Here is a 16,863-nt window from a genome sequence, read left to right as displayed (position 1 = left end):
TGAACGTCTTGTTGTGGCTTTTCTGTGGAGACTGAGTTAATTTTCAGATGCTTCGATTGTACACTTTGTTTATATTGGGAATTTTGGCGACTGCTTGCATGGCTGTGCCTTTCTGGATCGGTCGACAGCTTCCACCAGTCCTCAAACGGATATCACAGCTTGATGATGGCGTAAGTCCTTTACTAATCGTATCCAACAATTTACTGAAATTTTTAATTTGCCTTGGGTTTGTGAGGTTCTTCCTACTAGTAGTAACGCTTAGTATGAATGTAGTTTTCGGGAACAGCAGCAAAACACGAAACAACCCCCACAATTTAGGAGATAAAAGTCTCAAGAGCATCTGAAGCTTTGAGCTTACGGTACTCGGGAAGTCTTTGCACTAATGTGAGTTGCAAGACGAAAGTGGAATAATGATGATAGTACTCGAGCAGCCTACTCTTCTACTCATTCTCCGAATGATTAAAGGCATCACCCCACGAATCTGAATTGGTGATAGATTTCAGGTGGAGTATTCGTACACGGGATCGTAGATTATGGAGAGGGGTGTGATTCCGTCCATTTCTTCCTAATTGCCGTAAAAAACGGCCAGGAAGATGCGGCGCCGCACAGGGTTGGCGCGCTTCAATCGAACTCCTTGTAGAAAATAGTGCGCCGGAATGCTCGAAGCCGTATCTTCCGGGCCGTTTTCTACGGCAATTAGGAAGAAATGGACGGAATCACCTTCCTCCCCATAATCTACAACCCCGTATACGAATACTCCACCAGAAATCCGTACCACTCCAGCTTCGTGGGGTGATGCCTTTAAAGGCAGCGAACACTCAGCGAATGACACGAATTTGGCGATGTTGAGATCTCTCGAGGACATTTATGTTTACGGTTACAGGTGTTGATCACGGGTATGTGTTCACGCCATTTCGAATTGTTGACATCGCAGAACCAGTCAAATCAGTCAAATCGTGGACATGAATCGACGGATAACTGCAGCGGTTTGAGCACCTGCCAGTTATTCCACACCGTTCGAAGTTAAAGATGGAGTGAAGAAGGGATCCTTCCTGTTTATCTCTGCGAAATACAGTTGAGCAGTGTCCTGTTGATATCATCTTAGCACTACCAGGACGTCCAGTGGTTGATCTCGATCGGATAAACGATGTGGTAAAGTTAACCTCACGCAATTTGTTGTTGGCCTTCTATCGGAAAGGAAACCGCAGCCCATGCACTAGGCTACTTCAGTGATGAGTGTAAGTAGACATAAGTCTCCTCGATAACTTTATTTGTAGTCAGGGTGGAACGTCAGCAGATTGGAGTCGCAGATGAAATCTGTTACCTAGTCTGGACGCTGAAAAAACAATCGCAGCTGTGGAACTAAAGCTATTAATATAAAGTTGACAGCAATTCGACATTCAAATCCTTAACAAATGCCCCTGTGCGATTGCCTTCGTCAGCAAAGACTACGCCTGAGCTTATTTCTCCGTTATTCATCTTAACACGAGCGAATAAGAGATATGAGCTGCACTGTCCGCAGACACCAGGTATGACGATGCTGCATAGCAACTTCTGAGCACAGCGAATTCGAATAAAAGCCAAGGTTCAGTCAAAAAATGAAACCAAAGCTATTTTCGAGAGGAAGCAGATGGAAGTGATGGAGTTCATTTGCAATATTTCTAGCAGTTGAGAAAAAGTCATTTCATTTCAAATACCACCACATTTCCATCGTTGAACGTTTCCCATATTGTGTTGAATGTTAGGCTCAGAAATCTGCTTCAGCTCTTCTTTAAACTATCCAATACTCATGACCTAACTATTTCTCACACGAGCCAATTCACATACTCGTACTGCTTGGCACGTTCAGGCTCAATCATGCTTTTTCTGATAAAGACTTAAAATCCAGAAGTACGCAAGAGTCAAGCACTCGTATGAGCATGGAACAATTCTTGCCTCGATGAGAAAACACGACCACACGACCCTTTGACCAAACTGGGATCAGGACGACCAAAGAGTCTGATTTTAACGGGTCGACACTCAACATCAATAGCGCCGAGCACACCAGACACTTTATCTTACAAGTCTTTCTGACTAAGAGATGCTCTAACGTTCGTTGGACCTTCAACAAGTCTTGAAATTACGATGCTTCAAATATGTTTTTCTACCTCAAATTTCTATAGCATAAAGAACCTTTTTGATTCTAAAAAATGTAGCATTCAATTATTTGGGTTACTATTGAATATGGCTTCAAAAAGTGCTTGTGGAGATAGAGATGGGAGATTCGGAGTAGGATGATCAGCAGCATTTGCGGGTCGACCAAAAAAGGCTCGGCAAAATCCGAAGAAATGGCATGATCGAAAACAACTGAGCACACCATCGTATTCTCAAGATTATCTGCTTTCATTTGATAGACCTCGTTCTTTTTGTTTTTTAAAAATAATAATACGTGGCTCATGTGCAAAATTTCTTTGGACAGGTGTTGTGAGGGGGTGGCGTTCGCTCCCCTCTGCATTTAGTTCTATGACAGTCCAGCAGTTTTGGTAATTCACCACAGACTCGTCCTTTTGCAGGATGACATCTTTCTGGTGGTTCCACAAGTGCGAGAACGACGATCACAGCCGATCATTGACTACACGGACGAGTTCTCTGCAGATCCTTTCGAGGTGCCAGAGAGTGTGTATTTCTTGTAGGAGTAATAATTGTAATTAATAAGTGAAACATTTGGACCGCATCACCTAGCCCAGGCTGAAATCAATCACAATGACAATTTGTCCTAGATTAACAACGGACTTAACTTTCAGATGCCGCTGAACAAAGGCCGAAGACCTTAGCAATGCTGGATATTTACCACTGATTTGACGTACATAGTTGGTTTCCGCCAATATTTCCCTCTCTTTCGATAACTCGTTCCTTAACACATGGATCTCATCTCTCAGTGTATAGATGTTAAATGCATATCATATGGAAATACTTGTGTATATTCTGAACCATCAAATGAAAGTTCTGTGTTATGTAATGCACTGTTGCAGTCACTGAAAGATGTCAGTCAAACAGCCACTGAAAAAAGTGAATAATGCCAAGGAGTTTAAGCAGAATCAAATGTGTAGTGCATGCTGAAGATTCACCTCTAGCGCGAATCCTACTTTTGTTCGTTTCATTTGTGCATGAAATTGTTTCCATACACGGGCGGCGTGTAGTGTAACGTTTAGATGTTCCGCTTCCTGCACGATCGGAGGTTCGAATCCGCCTTAGTGCTCACCAAGGCTTTGATCCCTTCGGGGTCGATAAATCGGTACCAGTCTTGTCTGAGAGGATAAAACACTGACTTGACACATCCGCTAGCCACCGCAAGTCATTGTATGGGCCAGTTACACGCTCGACAACTTCCAACGATTCCGAATTGAAGTGAACGTGGGGGCGCATTGATTAACGCCAGACACTTTATGCTCTATCCTTTATGGAAGCAGATTCGTTGCGTGTTTTGCCGGTCTCACATGTCGCATACTCGGCGGAAACTGATGTCCTGCCTCTATGCACCCAGCCGATAGAACGATCGCCGATAGGTTTAGGTTTACAGCAGGATTTGTTCTTTTTATTGTCCTACTGCTAACCATCGAGTGAACATGGCAGCTTCTTTCTGATTTCGAAAGATTTATCAGCAGAGACGGTGAGTCCCTTTTTCGAGACAATTAATATCGTATCACATTTAGGATGACCAAGAACAAAGTGATCACATCGTCTTACAAATGGCAAAAAATCAAGACAAAAAACGAATTTTACAATGATAGATTAGGGTATTCAACTTGGGAAAATGAGACCAGTGTGATCACAATTATCCCTAAGCGACAGCAGAAGGATTAAGAAGTACTCATAATAATTTTTTCTCAGCCGCCTGTCGCAAAACTCCTTTTCTTCATTGACGTTCAGTGCTTTGACGTCAGTTCTTTGACGTGTTTTAAAGAAACAATGAATGCGTATTTCACTCAACCTCTGGAGAATTTGAAAAACTCCTTCGAAGCAACACACGTCATCTGTCACCATCTCTCCATTACGGGATTACGCGTGGGCGTAGATTAGGAATATGAGCATGACTGCGCTCAATTCTTGCTAATCGACCGGAAAATCGCCATGATAAATGGCCTTCTTGTACGGACCTTCGTACCAGATACCTTATAACGCCACCTTTGTATACGCGGCAATTCCCTCAGTAGCCTACCCACTGGTTTCACTTTAATAAGCTGCTGGGAATCAGCTAACTGGTTATCGTGCGCCCCCCCGCAGGCGCGGCGTATTCACAGGGGTGCGCGTCACGAGGTGCCTCGTAGGAAAATGCGCGCAGTAGCGCCGTTTCCCACACCGTTTTTCAGGGCCGTGGCAACTTGCGCTCTACATCCCCAACACTATCTTTTCATGGAGATTTCCACATACTCAATTTCGTAGTATGTTCTCTTTTGCTTTCCAAACACAAAAACTAACTTCTTCGAAAGATAAATTTCCTGCAAAACTTGGCTAACCGGCTACCAATTCCTTTCCATTGCATTTAATTCTTTGTTATTATTTATTATTATTTTTATTGAGCTTCGCTATTCGTAGTGAGATAGACAAACGTTGCCTATAAGAACTAATGGTTACGCAAAGAACCACCGCTAGGTACGCACTCAACCTGCAGTGCTACCATGCTTCCACAATGAGCGGAAGGACTGTGTTCCAGACGTTACTGGCTGCATCAAATGCTACGTAGTTGGATGTGTCACGCGAGCCGACCTAGATCCATTAGGATGGAGCTTTCACAATTTTTATTGTACAGAATTATGAACGAACGACTCGTGGATCTATAACTTATGTGGTACAAAAAAGCGGAACAAAATGACTAGCGACGAGATTATGGTGAATACACAATGCGAACCTGAAGAGGTCGAACATCGAACGTCAAATATGATGTGATGGAACAGCACACACACTATGCGACAAATCACGCTCTAAGACTAACGACATGAAAGATAGGAAGAACATTTGAGAGCAGGAGGAAAGCACGATGTTAGGCTAGAAGACGTATAGCCTTCCTTGCGATCGCTTCCCGGCAGAAGACTTCTTTACAGGACCAACTATCAAATAAGACACAAAAACGAGCAACCGGCCAGGGCAATGGGATTCGGAGCAGAACGGCGAACCCGCAGTAAAGCTCGCACACTCGGGAACGACGTCATGCAGTACGGGCAATGAGCAACACAAGGCACACAGCACACATCATCTGTTCACAATCGATAACGGGGAATCGCTGGATAAGTCGATGTTGAACTGGTAATTCCGCCTAAGGCTGTCCATGTCGAGTGAAGCGAACGGGTCCATCCTAACAACTACCTAAAAGTACGACTGTTCAAGTTATCCATGCAAAATCATTTGTCACATTTTTAATGGTAGCAACAAAGAACTGTGTGGACAACTGCAAAGAGATGTGATCGGGTCAAACCAACGTGAAGCTCGGTGCAGTTGTGTCAGTGGCTGCACTAAGAGCGGCGCGGTGGAGCTAGCGGTTAGGATCGGTGCGGGACCGCCTCATTGCAACGATGGTGCTAGCGAGGGTCCCACCCGGTTTCAACCGCTATGCTTCACCGCATTATTTCTAGCCTGGCAAGCTTCAGGTCGTTCCGACTCTCGACTATATGAACTTGTAAGTTTGTATATTTCTTCTTTATTAAAATTTGTTACTACATAACACTACCCCTTTTTGTTCTCGCATCTCTAATTATTCCAATCTTAATCTAAGCTTTAATTTCCTTCTTCAAGTCGCTCCCTTTCCAGACTAGAAAAGTCGCAAGTTCAAGTTTAAACGAACCCTATGTGCACGACCCGTTTCTGGAGCCTGCGTAGTGGATAACGAACGCTGATACCAAGGAGCAGAGATGGGCACGTTAATTACCCGTTTCTGAAGAGAAAGAGGTGGTTTCGCTATAAATAAATGTTACACAACATATATTCCAAAAAAAAACACTGTTATGAAATTCTCAACATAGTAATCTATGACTACACGTGACGTAAAGAATTTTGTTTAAATCTAAGAAAAAAACACATCACACGCAACGCCTCCTGGGAACATCATTCCCTAAAGGAATTGGACGACACGGTTGACGTTTTAGATTTCACTTTGTCGCATATCAAACTAATGAGTGTTTGTCAGTATTCAAGGAATTCAGAGTTAGTGAACACTCGGTCAGATAACCACTTCATTGTACCATGCCTTGTTTACCTGTTCATTTAACTCGACGCGGAGATAAAGATGGACGCTAAAACAGATGATTATTCTGCATCTACATTCCTGGCTTTTCCCTATTTCAGTAGCTCATCAAGCAAGTTGGGGCGCCACCCAGGAATTTCTACGGATTTTCACCTTCGGGATCACCAAGGAACTTCAAGTTCTCTTGCTCACGGTCATCCTTCCAGATTAGACGATAAATCCAGGACTCTTTTATAAATATTTCGGAGCTGCAGGCTCTTAGCGAGCCTCTCCACTTTGTTGACTCAAAAAATCTCAAAAATAGTTGAAGGCAAAACATCGGCACTCCAAAAAGATGTCTGCTCTGCGATCAGGCACCTCAGGAAAACACCTCAAGAAAAACAGGTCACAATATGTACAAGATGAGGATGGGATCTAGAATAATCTACAGTGCAGGTGGATGGGACGCACGATTCCTTACTTCGTTTGCTACTACAGTTTCCTCGTTTAACCTATAATGTCAGTAAATGCTAATAGGAGGGTAATTGTCTCACTTAAGTCTTATTCCAAGAACTTCCACATACTTTTCGCATTTGATGCACCCAGGGATGACTTTCACGTTTCCTTTTTAAAACCTTAGAAGATAGTCCATGATGTACGTTGAATACTTTCCACGGCTGGAGATAGTGATAGACGTTTGGTTGCTAACTATAGGATGTGACCATGAGCATCGCGTAGGGAATTGCATGAAAGTGCAAGCAAAAACTAAGCATACGAATGCGAGAACACAGCACCAGGCCGTTATGTGCCTTGTGAGAAAGGAGGGAGGTGGCGCATCCTTAGCAGTTTTAACTCGTGTCGTGGATCCTCTAAGACCAATGCACCACAGCAAGTTTCGCCAGCGAAAAGGTAGTTAGGGGCCACTCTAAACCTGCCCTAGTCGCTTAGCGCATCGCTCGTTTGTGCTCTTTTGCCTACTCCACAGGAGCATTGACCCGTTTCCCTCCTCGTGAGGTGCATCGCACCAAATACAAATTAAGAAACAGAGAAAAAAAAAACATCTGGGTAAGTGAGAAGGAAAAGGACATGGTTGGGTGTATCATTAAATTTTACGATTTATGGTGCAATATCGCGTAAGCTGACACGTAAGAAGTTAAATCGTTTTTGATTGTGTGTTTTTTTTTCATGGTTACAGTATTTTCATGATTTTTCCATTTCGGCATGCTTTCGGAACGATTATTGTGGTTGCGTGTAAGTGTGGTTGCAGTGATCTGAACCACAGTGTGAGGTTAAAGGAATGTCTCAATCCGTGTCCAATAGAGGCACACTGGGATCGGGAGTTTTTGCAAGAAGTAAGACTTTTTGGGGTTCTAGCATCCTCGGATCAAAGTCGCTAATCGATGAAACCGGCTGAGGAGGAGAGTGCTGCGGCGACGGACGTGAAGTGGAGAAGCTGGTGCTTTCAGACCGGCGTCTCGCGATGGTAAAGTTGATGAAGATTTCACGAAAATGAACACTATACATTCCAGAATCTCAATACACAGAAATAAGGATAATTTTTTAGGAGTCACACCAAGTATCATTTTTCCTGCTGTTGCTTAAAAATCGGATTGGAAGACAGAAAAAGAGGTAGGAGGATGAGAAGAATCTGATCCGGGTCTGTTAATAGCAGTAGCAGTGTGTATTCGGAGCACTCAGTGAGCTACAGATGAGCTCCCTTACCTTGCTTTTTTCAGACGCCTCCTTTGTGCTGCTCTTTTCTTTCTTAGTCTCTTTGATAGATCCAAAATCAGGACCAGGCGAACGTCGAACTGAATCCTTCAAGAGATTGGGACGAGGAGAAGGAGTTCTGGTTTCCGCACTTCCGGAAAACATCTCTTTTGCCTGCAAGCACAACCGTTATTACGGTGTTCGCCTTGGATGATGAGCGAGACCTTATCAAACGCTGGATTCCTCTTCCTCGGCAGATCAGGTGATGTACTGCCGGGCGATATGGAAGAGGGGGATGGAAGGGAAGCGGAGGACAACGACGGAGATGGTGAAGCTTTCTCCGAGGATGGCGTTGGGCTCCGATTTCTGAAGCGTTGAACATCATTAAAAATGAGTGCAGTTAAAAAAGAGCAAGTGGCGTAACGCGAAAGAAAAAGGAAAAAAGAGGAGGTGATGTACCTGGCTGTTTCAGCAGTCTTACTGTAAGAATATGGATGAGAAACGGAAGTTTTTGGCGACGGTGGAATCTCGTTGATGGATGGCGGCTGTGATTTAGGGAGTGGTGGAGCAGAGAAATCAGTGCTGGAATAGAGATTATGATTTTGCAGGAAGGTGAACAATTAAAAAGTCTGCGGAAGTGGATAGAAGTCGAATGTTTCTATAGAATTCTGTCGATGAAGATCTAATGAAGCTTTTTCAAAGTTTTCTTTTTGCTGACTTCGTACTTCTATTCTACTTTTAGAACGTCCTTTTTGCCGTTATCTAAAAGGATAAAAAGGGAATTAAAAGCGCTATTTGCAGCCACCGAGCAAGTAATTGAAAGTGTAGACGAATGAAATAAATGAAATAATGGTAGAACCAGTTAATCACTAACCGGACCTCGAAAAAGCAGACAAATAGCAGGAAACAATCGTCTAGGAACGAGATGCTACCTGACTGAAATCTCCTTAGGCGCATTCTTTCGATCTCCACGTTTAGGAGGATCGGAATTGACTGGCTCTCGTGGAGTAGGACTCTGAGTGCGGGCTCTTTCGAATGACGAAGGCTCCTGAAGATTTGAGCTGCTGCGAGTACGCACCTCCGAATGAGCACGTTCGTTCCGGTCCATAGGGACATTCACTGGAATCTCAAGAAACTCGAATTTGTTGTAGTTACGGGGAAGCCACAAGAGGTAGGGAAATCAACTATTCAAATAAGGACTTTCTATGGACTTTCGAGGTCAATCCAAATGCCTCAGCGAGTCAAGAAAAGATAAATTCAATTGAAGGCAGTCTTCGCGAAAACATCCGTCATTATATTTGCCCTACTGATGAACAGAACTCGAAAAGCAGTTTTCGAGAAAATCAGAGAAAAAAATAAAACACAACGGCATCTGCTCAAATCTAGCATTGCTTCAGTTCTAAGACAAATTTCGCATTCTCGACGAATTCTCGAAAACTACGTTTCCTCTACTACTGGAAATAACCAAAAATCGAAAATATCACTGAAACACTACCCTGACATTTTCTACATACTCTACTGGAGTGAGTTCAAACCTCGAGTTGGCTGTCTGAGCCCTCCGCACTCGACTGGTGCCCATTTCGACGGGGCTTTGGGTTTCTTCTCACCGCTTGCATTGTTGTTCACCTTCAAAAGGTATTACAGTGCTAAGAGTAAACAGATGCAATGATGGTCAACGATTCTATGATTCGAAAAATGTTCGAAATCTCCGCTTCCATTCAGAATCACTTGAGAATTATGAAGAGGTGTGCCGACTATTCAACGACTTCGACTGGCGAACAGATGTATCACGTCAGCGTTTTTGTCTCCACAGACAATTCTGGTAGTAATTTATCGAGGCTTGGCTGGCCCGGCACGGTTTTGACCGTTGAAAGTGCAACCACTCATTCATTTACTTCATCTAGTGCGGCTTATTCTTGGGTTTGCAAAGCAAGTCTTGCTGCCAAGATAGGCGCGCACGAAAGAAATCCCGCAATGTGCAATCGGTGGCGCCTAACGCCTCCTTTGCATGCTTTTTGACCGACTAACTCTTCACGACTTCACTCACTCATCTCGCGCCTTTTCAGTTGCGGCTGGGATTTAATCCTTAATTTGGTCTCTCCTTGATCTGTTTTTCAATGCAGTAAGGAAAGAATGATTCAACACTGTTTACCTGGAACTCCTCGAACCGGAACCGATGAGATGAAAAATTTCCAGGCAAGACCATAGCAGTCATTTGTGATAAAAAGATGAGTCAGGAACAGTTTGTCTTAGGACAACAAGAAGGATGTTGATGGAAGTTTGAGTTATGTTATGGATGAAGTTTGCAGAATTGTGAATCCAAAAATGTTAGTGATTTCTGAAGTCGCAAAAAACGATCATACTGCTCCGTTTTCGTGGTGATTTGATTTGACTGCTTCGACCGCTAGTGAAGCAAGAGGTTGTCGTGAAAAACTCCGGTTGCACGTAAGTGGTAACGTAAGTAGTGGTTCTTTTCGTTGGTAAGTATGAAGACATATCGAAAAAACGCTTTCAGAGTTATTCGAACAGAGGTAAGAAGATCTTGTGAACCTACATGATTCTCTCTATCTGAAAGAGATGGGAAAATATTTGACATATAATACTACAATAATGATAATAATAAAGGATAGATAATAATAGATAATAGATAATAATAATAAAGTTAAAGTGTCCTGCGTTAATCAATCCGCGTGGGATGCGACCCCAAGTTCACTTCAATTCGTTTTCGTCTGAGGTTTACGAACGCGTAACTGGCCTGACTTGCGGGGGCCAGCCGATGATCAAGTCAGTGTTTTTATCCTCCCAGACAGGACTGGTACCAATTTATCGACCCCGGAGGGATGAAAGGCTTGGTGAACACTAGGGCGGATTCGAACCCTCAACCGTATGGCTACAACGGACCTCTAACCGAGTGCCCAACCCGCCCTAAAAATAATAATAATAATAAAATGACACTGATACATATAATGTAAAATGTAAAAATATCTGGCACTCAGTGTGTACGTTTAGCTGGGTGAACGCTGTGATAAGCAGACTCTTCTGCTTCAGTCATAATGTGTAATTCATCTCAGTCCAATTAAAAAGGTTTGTAAACTACCCAAACGGCCATTTACCGTAGCCCAACAATACTGACAACTACGATAGGCAAATAGGCGCAGTCGGTTAGAGGTCGTTAGTCTTTCATCCATCCGGGGTCGATAAATTGGTACCAGACTTGTCTGGGAGGATAAAAACACTGACTTGATCATCGGCTGGCCCCCGCAAGTCATTGTATAGGCCAACGCGCGTTCCAAAACCTCAACGATTACGAATTCCAGTAAAACGCGTTGGCGCATCCCAAGTGGATTGATACGCCAGTGACCTTATTTACTTTTATTCCAACACATTAAACAAGCTTTTCTACTCCTTTTTTCAAGAGTGTCACTTGCTCGCAGAGATAGGCAGAATTTTCAGCGGGAGTTCATTATAAATTGAGAAACGCAGATTTGAAATACCTCGGCCAAGAATGGAATTCGCACTGGCGACGGACGGAAGTTTCGTTGCACAGTACCGCCGTTTGCGGCATCCGTACCTCCTACGTTGAATTTTGCTATTCTTGCGGCTGCCGTTCCCGTTGGGATCTCCTGGAATGAATAGCGTCTCGCCCCACTTGTATAGATAGAACACTCCTACCTGCTTGATATCCTCTGCAGTAACTTTCAGACTTTTCTCGTCGAAAGCGAAGTCCGTTGATCTCCTTTCTTCTTTGGCATCAGGCTCTGGAGTGCCATATTCAGAGCCACGACCAGTCGGCGTCAGGAATCTGCAGAAACTCGAGGGTAACTCACATTCAAAATGGCAATTATTGCATATACCTTTCATCATCAGACGCTTCTGCTTGCAAATAAGGAGATCTGGGCCTTTGATAAGCCACGCTTTTCTTTGGAGGATCCTTCTTTGGAGGGATATACGCTGTGGATGGTGCAGGTTCGATCAATTGCACACTCTTCTCCTTCATGGTTTCGTCAACGATTAGGCCGCTTTTGTCATTAGTGACCGTCTTGCGAAGGCGGATTCCTCCCTAAATGCAGCAGCAATGAAAACTTGAAGGACACCTGTGATAATGTGGTTGTTTCCTCATGAGATTTGAGGGAATTCGGAAAACCATTTGGAACAGATGAAGCGTAGACAGCATAAAGTAGCAGTGAAGGAACATTTCCTTTCTTTGAAGATTGTTAGTGCGATTCGTTTTAGCTTTGTCTTTTCGATATCACATACATAAAAACTACAAAAGAAAAGAATAACTGACGAATTTTCCAAACTACTAGGGCGGGAAAACTATTTCCAAGCTTTTTATTGCTAGGCAAGAACGCATTTCAGCAGTTGTTTTGTTTTTTAAACTGTCCTAGTTCTCTAAAATATTGAAATCAAAACTCTTCCAGAACCTTTCCCGGAAGTTGTCCTGTCCGCACGAAGAAAAATCATTGAAATAATGTAATGCCAATAGTAGTTACGTTGTTCGTGGATTTCTAAGAAGTTATTTTCCTGAGAAAGATCAGAAACTGGAGCAACGTTCAACCGTTGATTTGAGCTCGCGAGAGGTTTCTGTTGAAGTGGTATTGAAAAAAAATACACAACCCAAAATTACTTGGCTTTCAATGCCATCAACAAAACGTTCTAATTTATGTTCATACTTCTTTACCCTGCAAAGTCAACGTGGATTGAGACACACAGTAATAAAGAAAATCCATGAAGCCGTGCCCTCAATCGGTTCGAAATGGAGCAGTTTGGACTTCATGGAACGAAAGTAGGATTTTAAGGTAGGTAACACGTTGGATCAATAATTAGGAACGATCACACAAACTATTCACTAGTGCTTACCAGTATTTGATGTTTTATTGGATAAACTTCTGTTTTATAAACAGATGCTGGAATTTTTTGCTTTTTAAAGATGTTCGATAAAACAATTTTTTTTGAATCTTCAAAGGCTTTTAATATGACAAATATTTCTTCTTCTTTAGGTTCATAATACAACTCTGTACTTTTCTATATAATGCTGGAGTCTGGGGTTAATCTCACCATTTCAATTCAATGAGCTGTAATTCGTTTAGTTCCTCAAAATTGAGCGTCTTGCTCGAGCCTTCACTCGCAGAGATAGCTGTCTCCTCTCGGTAACCAGTCCCAATTCAACGACAAATGTTCTTCAACAATTACAAACAATTACCTGAATGGACTTCAGGAATGCATCGAGATCAATTTCCGCTGGCGATTTCCCACCGAGTCCAGGGAATGGTGAAGGTGATTTGGACTTCCGAAAATCTTGTGAAGGAGAAGGACATGGTGGTGGAGGAGGTGGAGCAGCGCCTCCTGGCGGTGGTGGTGGTGGAGGCGGAGCGGACCCAGGCGGTGGCGGAGGAGGAGGAGGCCCACCACCGGACATTATAGGTGGAGGAGGCACGGAGCTGGAACTTGGTTTAGGTGAAGCTCTGGGAGAAGGTGACGCCCGTGGAGACGGGGATGCTCTCGGAGACTTTGCAGCAGAATCCAATCCACATGGAATCTGAAAGAAAACAACGGTCAGTTAGACGGTCGTTTCTGACGGACAGATGTTCTGAAATTAGAGGCATAAAAAGAGAAGGGTCTTCACTCAAAGTTTTATTAGCGTTCTTCGTTGACATATTCTGGCTGAAGGAATGACTATTACGAATAGATGAAGAAAAAGTAGACTTTGCTGGCCTATTTTGGGACGCAATTACGAAGCAGAATTATAGCGAACTTTGGCGGAGGACACGACGTTGAAGAGGCATCTCGCATTGCGCAGATCTCATCTGGCACAAAGAACTACCTCATTACCGCGTCGGCTCCGCGCCGAAATTATCCCAAATGTTCTATTCCGAGGCATGAGTTTCCAATACCAACATGAGCGATTGGAACACCACTTTGGTTAACAAACACTGGTACCAAGACAAACTACCTCAATCTCCGGAACAGGAGCCGCCTGGGGAGGTGGTCGCTTTGTCGGAGCAATTTCATCAGCATCCTCTCCTTCTGCAATGATGACAGGTTTCGACTTATCGATTGTCTTTGTCGGCCGAAGCTTGAAACCTTGCTTGATCTCCTGGAATTCTAACACTTTTCATGACACTTCTTCTTTAAATTCTCTGAAAAAGGAGCTCGTTTTTGGTGGAGGACAGCAAAAATTAACGTACGATGTACATGATTCCAAGTAGTCAAGAAAGAAAGTTATTCTATCACTTTTCGCCCAAATAAATCGCTGATACAAATAGTGCAACCCAATTATGACATATGTATACATATCCAAACGAATTCCTTTAAAAACATTGATTTCTTAAAAATTTAGACCTAGATGGAGGGGAACCCCTTAAATTCAGAAAGATAAAACACCCCAAGGGTCTCTGGAAACAAACATGAGAAGACTCCTTGAAAAGACACATGTGTATTAAAAAAAACTGTTCGTTACTAGTAGGGTAATTTTTACGTTCTTCTGGCCGCGCTGCAGAGGTGGTTGAAATCTCTAGGTCAGTTCAATACATTCGATTTAAGGAAACGTGGTGTTCATAAAATAACTGAGATAACAAATCCGAAAAAGTGTCTGACATTATATTATAAAAGGGGGTGATTATAAAAGATACTTCTCACCAATATTACTTCTGGTTCTGTCCAAAAATAGAACCATAGATATGTGATCCTTCGCTTTCTTAGCATTTTTCTTTACCATTTCTTGAACCCAACATAGAAATAAAATGACCGCTTCAAAAAAAAAAACTCACATCGAGAATAGGATGGCCAGAAAACATGTTCAGACTGCTCGGTCACCCGAATGGGCTGAATCCGCCAGGAATTCCGAATGGTTCTGAAGTGTTTGCAATACTTGGAGAATATACGAGCTGTACTGTTTCGAGACACGAATTGTGCAAATAACTGTGCAGTCGTCAATGAGATCGTGAATGAGATTGGAGATTTGCCAAGGAACATTAAAGAAGTGTTTCTACGTAGAAGTACATGCAGAAGTGATAAAACGATAGCGCGATCGAGGGCGGGTGTAACGCAGACCGAGGGAAACCCTCGATTCTTGGCAAACAGCGAAGATTTGTTTGTACGCTCGACTGAGCCAGGATGAGCAACTGTTGCAACGCGGCGGATTTCGTGGAAAAGCAGAATAAGAACATCGCGAAGATTCGGTGAAAAACAACCTGTGTGTTGTCAACGCCGTCTGCGATCATAAAAACAGTCACGAAGTCATCATAGATCAAAGGAAGATTGGAAGACAGTGAAAAGTAGAGCGAGGATCGCACAGTGAGGGTCGCCATCAATTCCGCGTTCGGATTAAATGAATGAGAACGAGCTATGAATGTTAATAAGATGGTTGGCTGACTAAACCAGTTGCCGAAACAACACAGTGCGTTGCATGTATGTATGTAGTAGGGAGGAGTTAACTGGCAGCACTTCATGAAAGACGGATAGTAGCCGAAGAGTCTGGTTGTCTCGGATAGGAGCCATCGTGCAGCACGAAACTAACGTTCCTCTACTTTTTTGCCCAACAAAGTATTTTTAATGTACTCTTGCAAAATTTTTCAGCCTTTGAACTTGCGCATAAAATAATATCTGGGGATGGTTTCAAGGCAGAACTCAAATCATATTCAAGTAATGACGACCATAAACAACCACATCTGAAAATGAAACCAAAAATGAAATGAAATTGAATTACTCCCGTAAGTTCACAGCCGAAGAAGGCGGAGTTCGTGTTTGTTAGCAACTCTTCACAAGTGTGACAGAAGTGGATTTTTTTTTTGGATTCAGTTTTGATGGGCAGAAAACTTTGGTCACGCATCTCTCATACTGCAATGGTTTATTTTTGTAAGCAGCTGGAGCTATTTGTTGTTGCATATTTTTATTTTTGTGAAGAATGCAGAACTTTTCATTCTATTTTCGTATACATTCAGTGAAAATTAGCTAACTAGATGATCTGGTAACATTCTGGAGGCTTTTTCATGCAATACCAGTGGTAGTAATGTGTGTTTTCGTAAACTGATGAACTAAGGACTTCGACAAGGAATCAAGCTGGCAAAAACACAAAATCGAACGCCGGTGTCAACATGAGATCACCAACCAGGAAGTTATGAGCCTTTGGAAGAGAACCAAATACCATCTGGCATAGCTTTGAAACGTCGTATCCGAATATCAGAAGAAAATGGAGCGACACCTCATTCCACTTCTTTTACCTAATCATTTCCGATTCTACTAACACCAAAAAGATGAACATTTCAAGATTTTCAGCACTCGAAGGGTTTCTTTTGAAAAAAAAAGAAGAATGAAGTGTTCTAACAGAAACAAGGTAACTTGTGCGCATCAATTTTGTGGAAGAAAAGTCGGCAATCGCGTGGTCGCATGGCCTCAGAAACAGTTGTCGGAAAGAACAAGAAAGATTAGCCGTCCTCTTCTGACCTTAAAAACTAAGTGTTTCGACTAATGGTGGCCGTTTTCACAAACAGATGACTGAAAACCTAAACTGACATTCCACTCAGTCACGTGACCACATGAGAGAAAAGAACCGCGAGAAAAAGTTGGAAGCGAAGAAATCTTCTGTTCCTTCTCCGCATGAAATTTTCCATTCCCATAAATGACAAATATCAGCACCACCCTAATTTTCCTCTATAGGAGCGTTGAGAAAAATCCTTATAATTACGGTCGGGGGATAACCTGCGTCAGGGTGCACAAAACGATATCCTTAACTGTGGGGAAAATTAGACGTGGGAGATCATCCGTGGTTTTGCAGGGTAGGAATGCAGAGAATGTAAGAAATCGAACAGTAAGTCACCAATTTTTGAAGAAAAATCATCGTCGCAAACGTTGCAGTCAAATGCAGCTCACTTCTAACATAATGTAGTTAGCTTTTAATCACATAGGAGCAGACACTGGATCAGAAAGTAGGAAACTGAACAGTTGGTATGTATGGA

The 16,863-nt window shown here is 42.8% G+C and overlaps 2 protein-coding genes across 4 annotated transcripts; one reads left to right on the top strand and one right to left on the bottom strand.

Moving 5' to 3' along the window:
* Positions 1-47: 47 nt before the first annotated feature.
* Positions 48-2,836, top strand: RB195_019198 (uncharacterized protein; the record flags this gene model as incomplete). 2 transcript variants are annotated; one of them, XM_013447312.2, is made up of 3 exons in its annotated part: positions 48-170; positions 2,553-2,655; positions 2,784-2,836. In XM_013447312.2, the coding sequence occupies 3 exons, from the start codon at positions 48-50 to the stop codon at positions 2,834-2,836; spliced, it is 279 nt and encodes a 92-aa protein (XP_013302766.1). The 2 variants fall into 2 exon arrangements, with proteins under 2 accessions (XP_013302766.1, XP_064042828.1); XM_064186947.1 differs by having other exon boundaries at positions 2,553-2,645; positions 2,784-2,813.
* Positions 2,837-5,229: 2,393 nt separating this feature from the next.
* On the bottom strand, positions 5,230-15,216 carry RB195_019197 (uncharacterized protein; the record flags this gene model as incomplete). 2 transcript variants are annotated; one of them, XM_064186945.1, is made up of 15 exons in its annotated part: positions 5,230-5,343; positions 5,819-5,908; positions 6,230-6,266; positions 7,604-7,728; positions 7,919-8,080; positions 8,131-8,272; positions 8,366-8,488; positions 8,839-9,025; positions 9,442-9,532; positions 11,401-11,529; positions 11,579-11,708; positions 11,761-11,966; positions 13,110-13,445; positions 13,860-14,003; positions 15,100-15,216. In XM_064186945.1, 15 exons carry the CDS (start codon positions 15,214-15,216, stop codon positions 5,230-5,232), a joined length of 2,133 nt encoding a protein of 710 aa, XP_064042826.1. The 2 variants fall into 2 exon arrangements, with proteins under 2 accessions (XP_064042826.1, XP_064042827.1); XM_064186946.1 differs by lacking the exons at positions 6,230-6,266; positions 7,604-7,728; positions 15,100-15,216 and adding an exon at positions 14,677-14,703.
* Positions 15,217-16,863: the final 1,647 nt, after the last annotated feature.

The sequence above is a fragment of the Necator americanus genome, chromosome II (genome assembly GCF_031761385.1).
Source record: "Necator americanus strain Aroian chromosome II, whole genome shotgun sequence".
NCBI lineage: Eukaryota > Metazoa > Nematoda > Chromadorea > Rhabditida > Ancylostomatidae > Necator > Necator americanus.
Note: the sequence above shows the minus strand (reverse complement) of the source record. Positions and strands in the feature narration are given on the sequence as shown.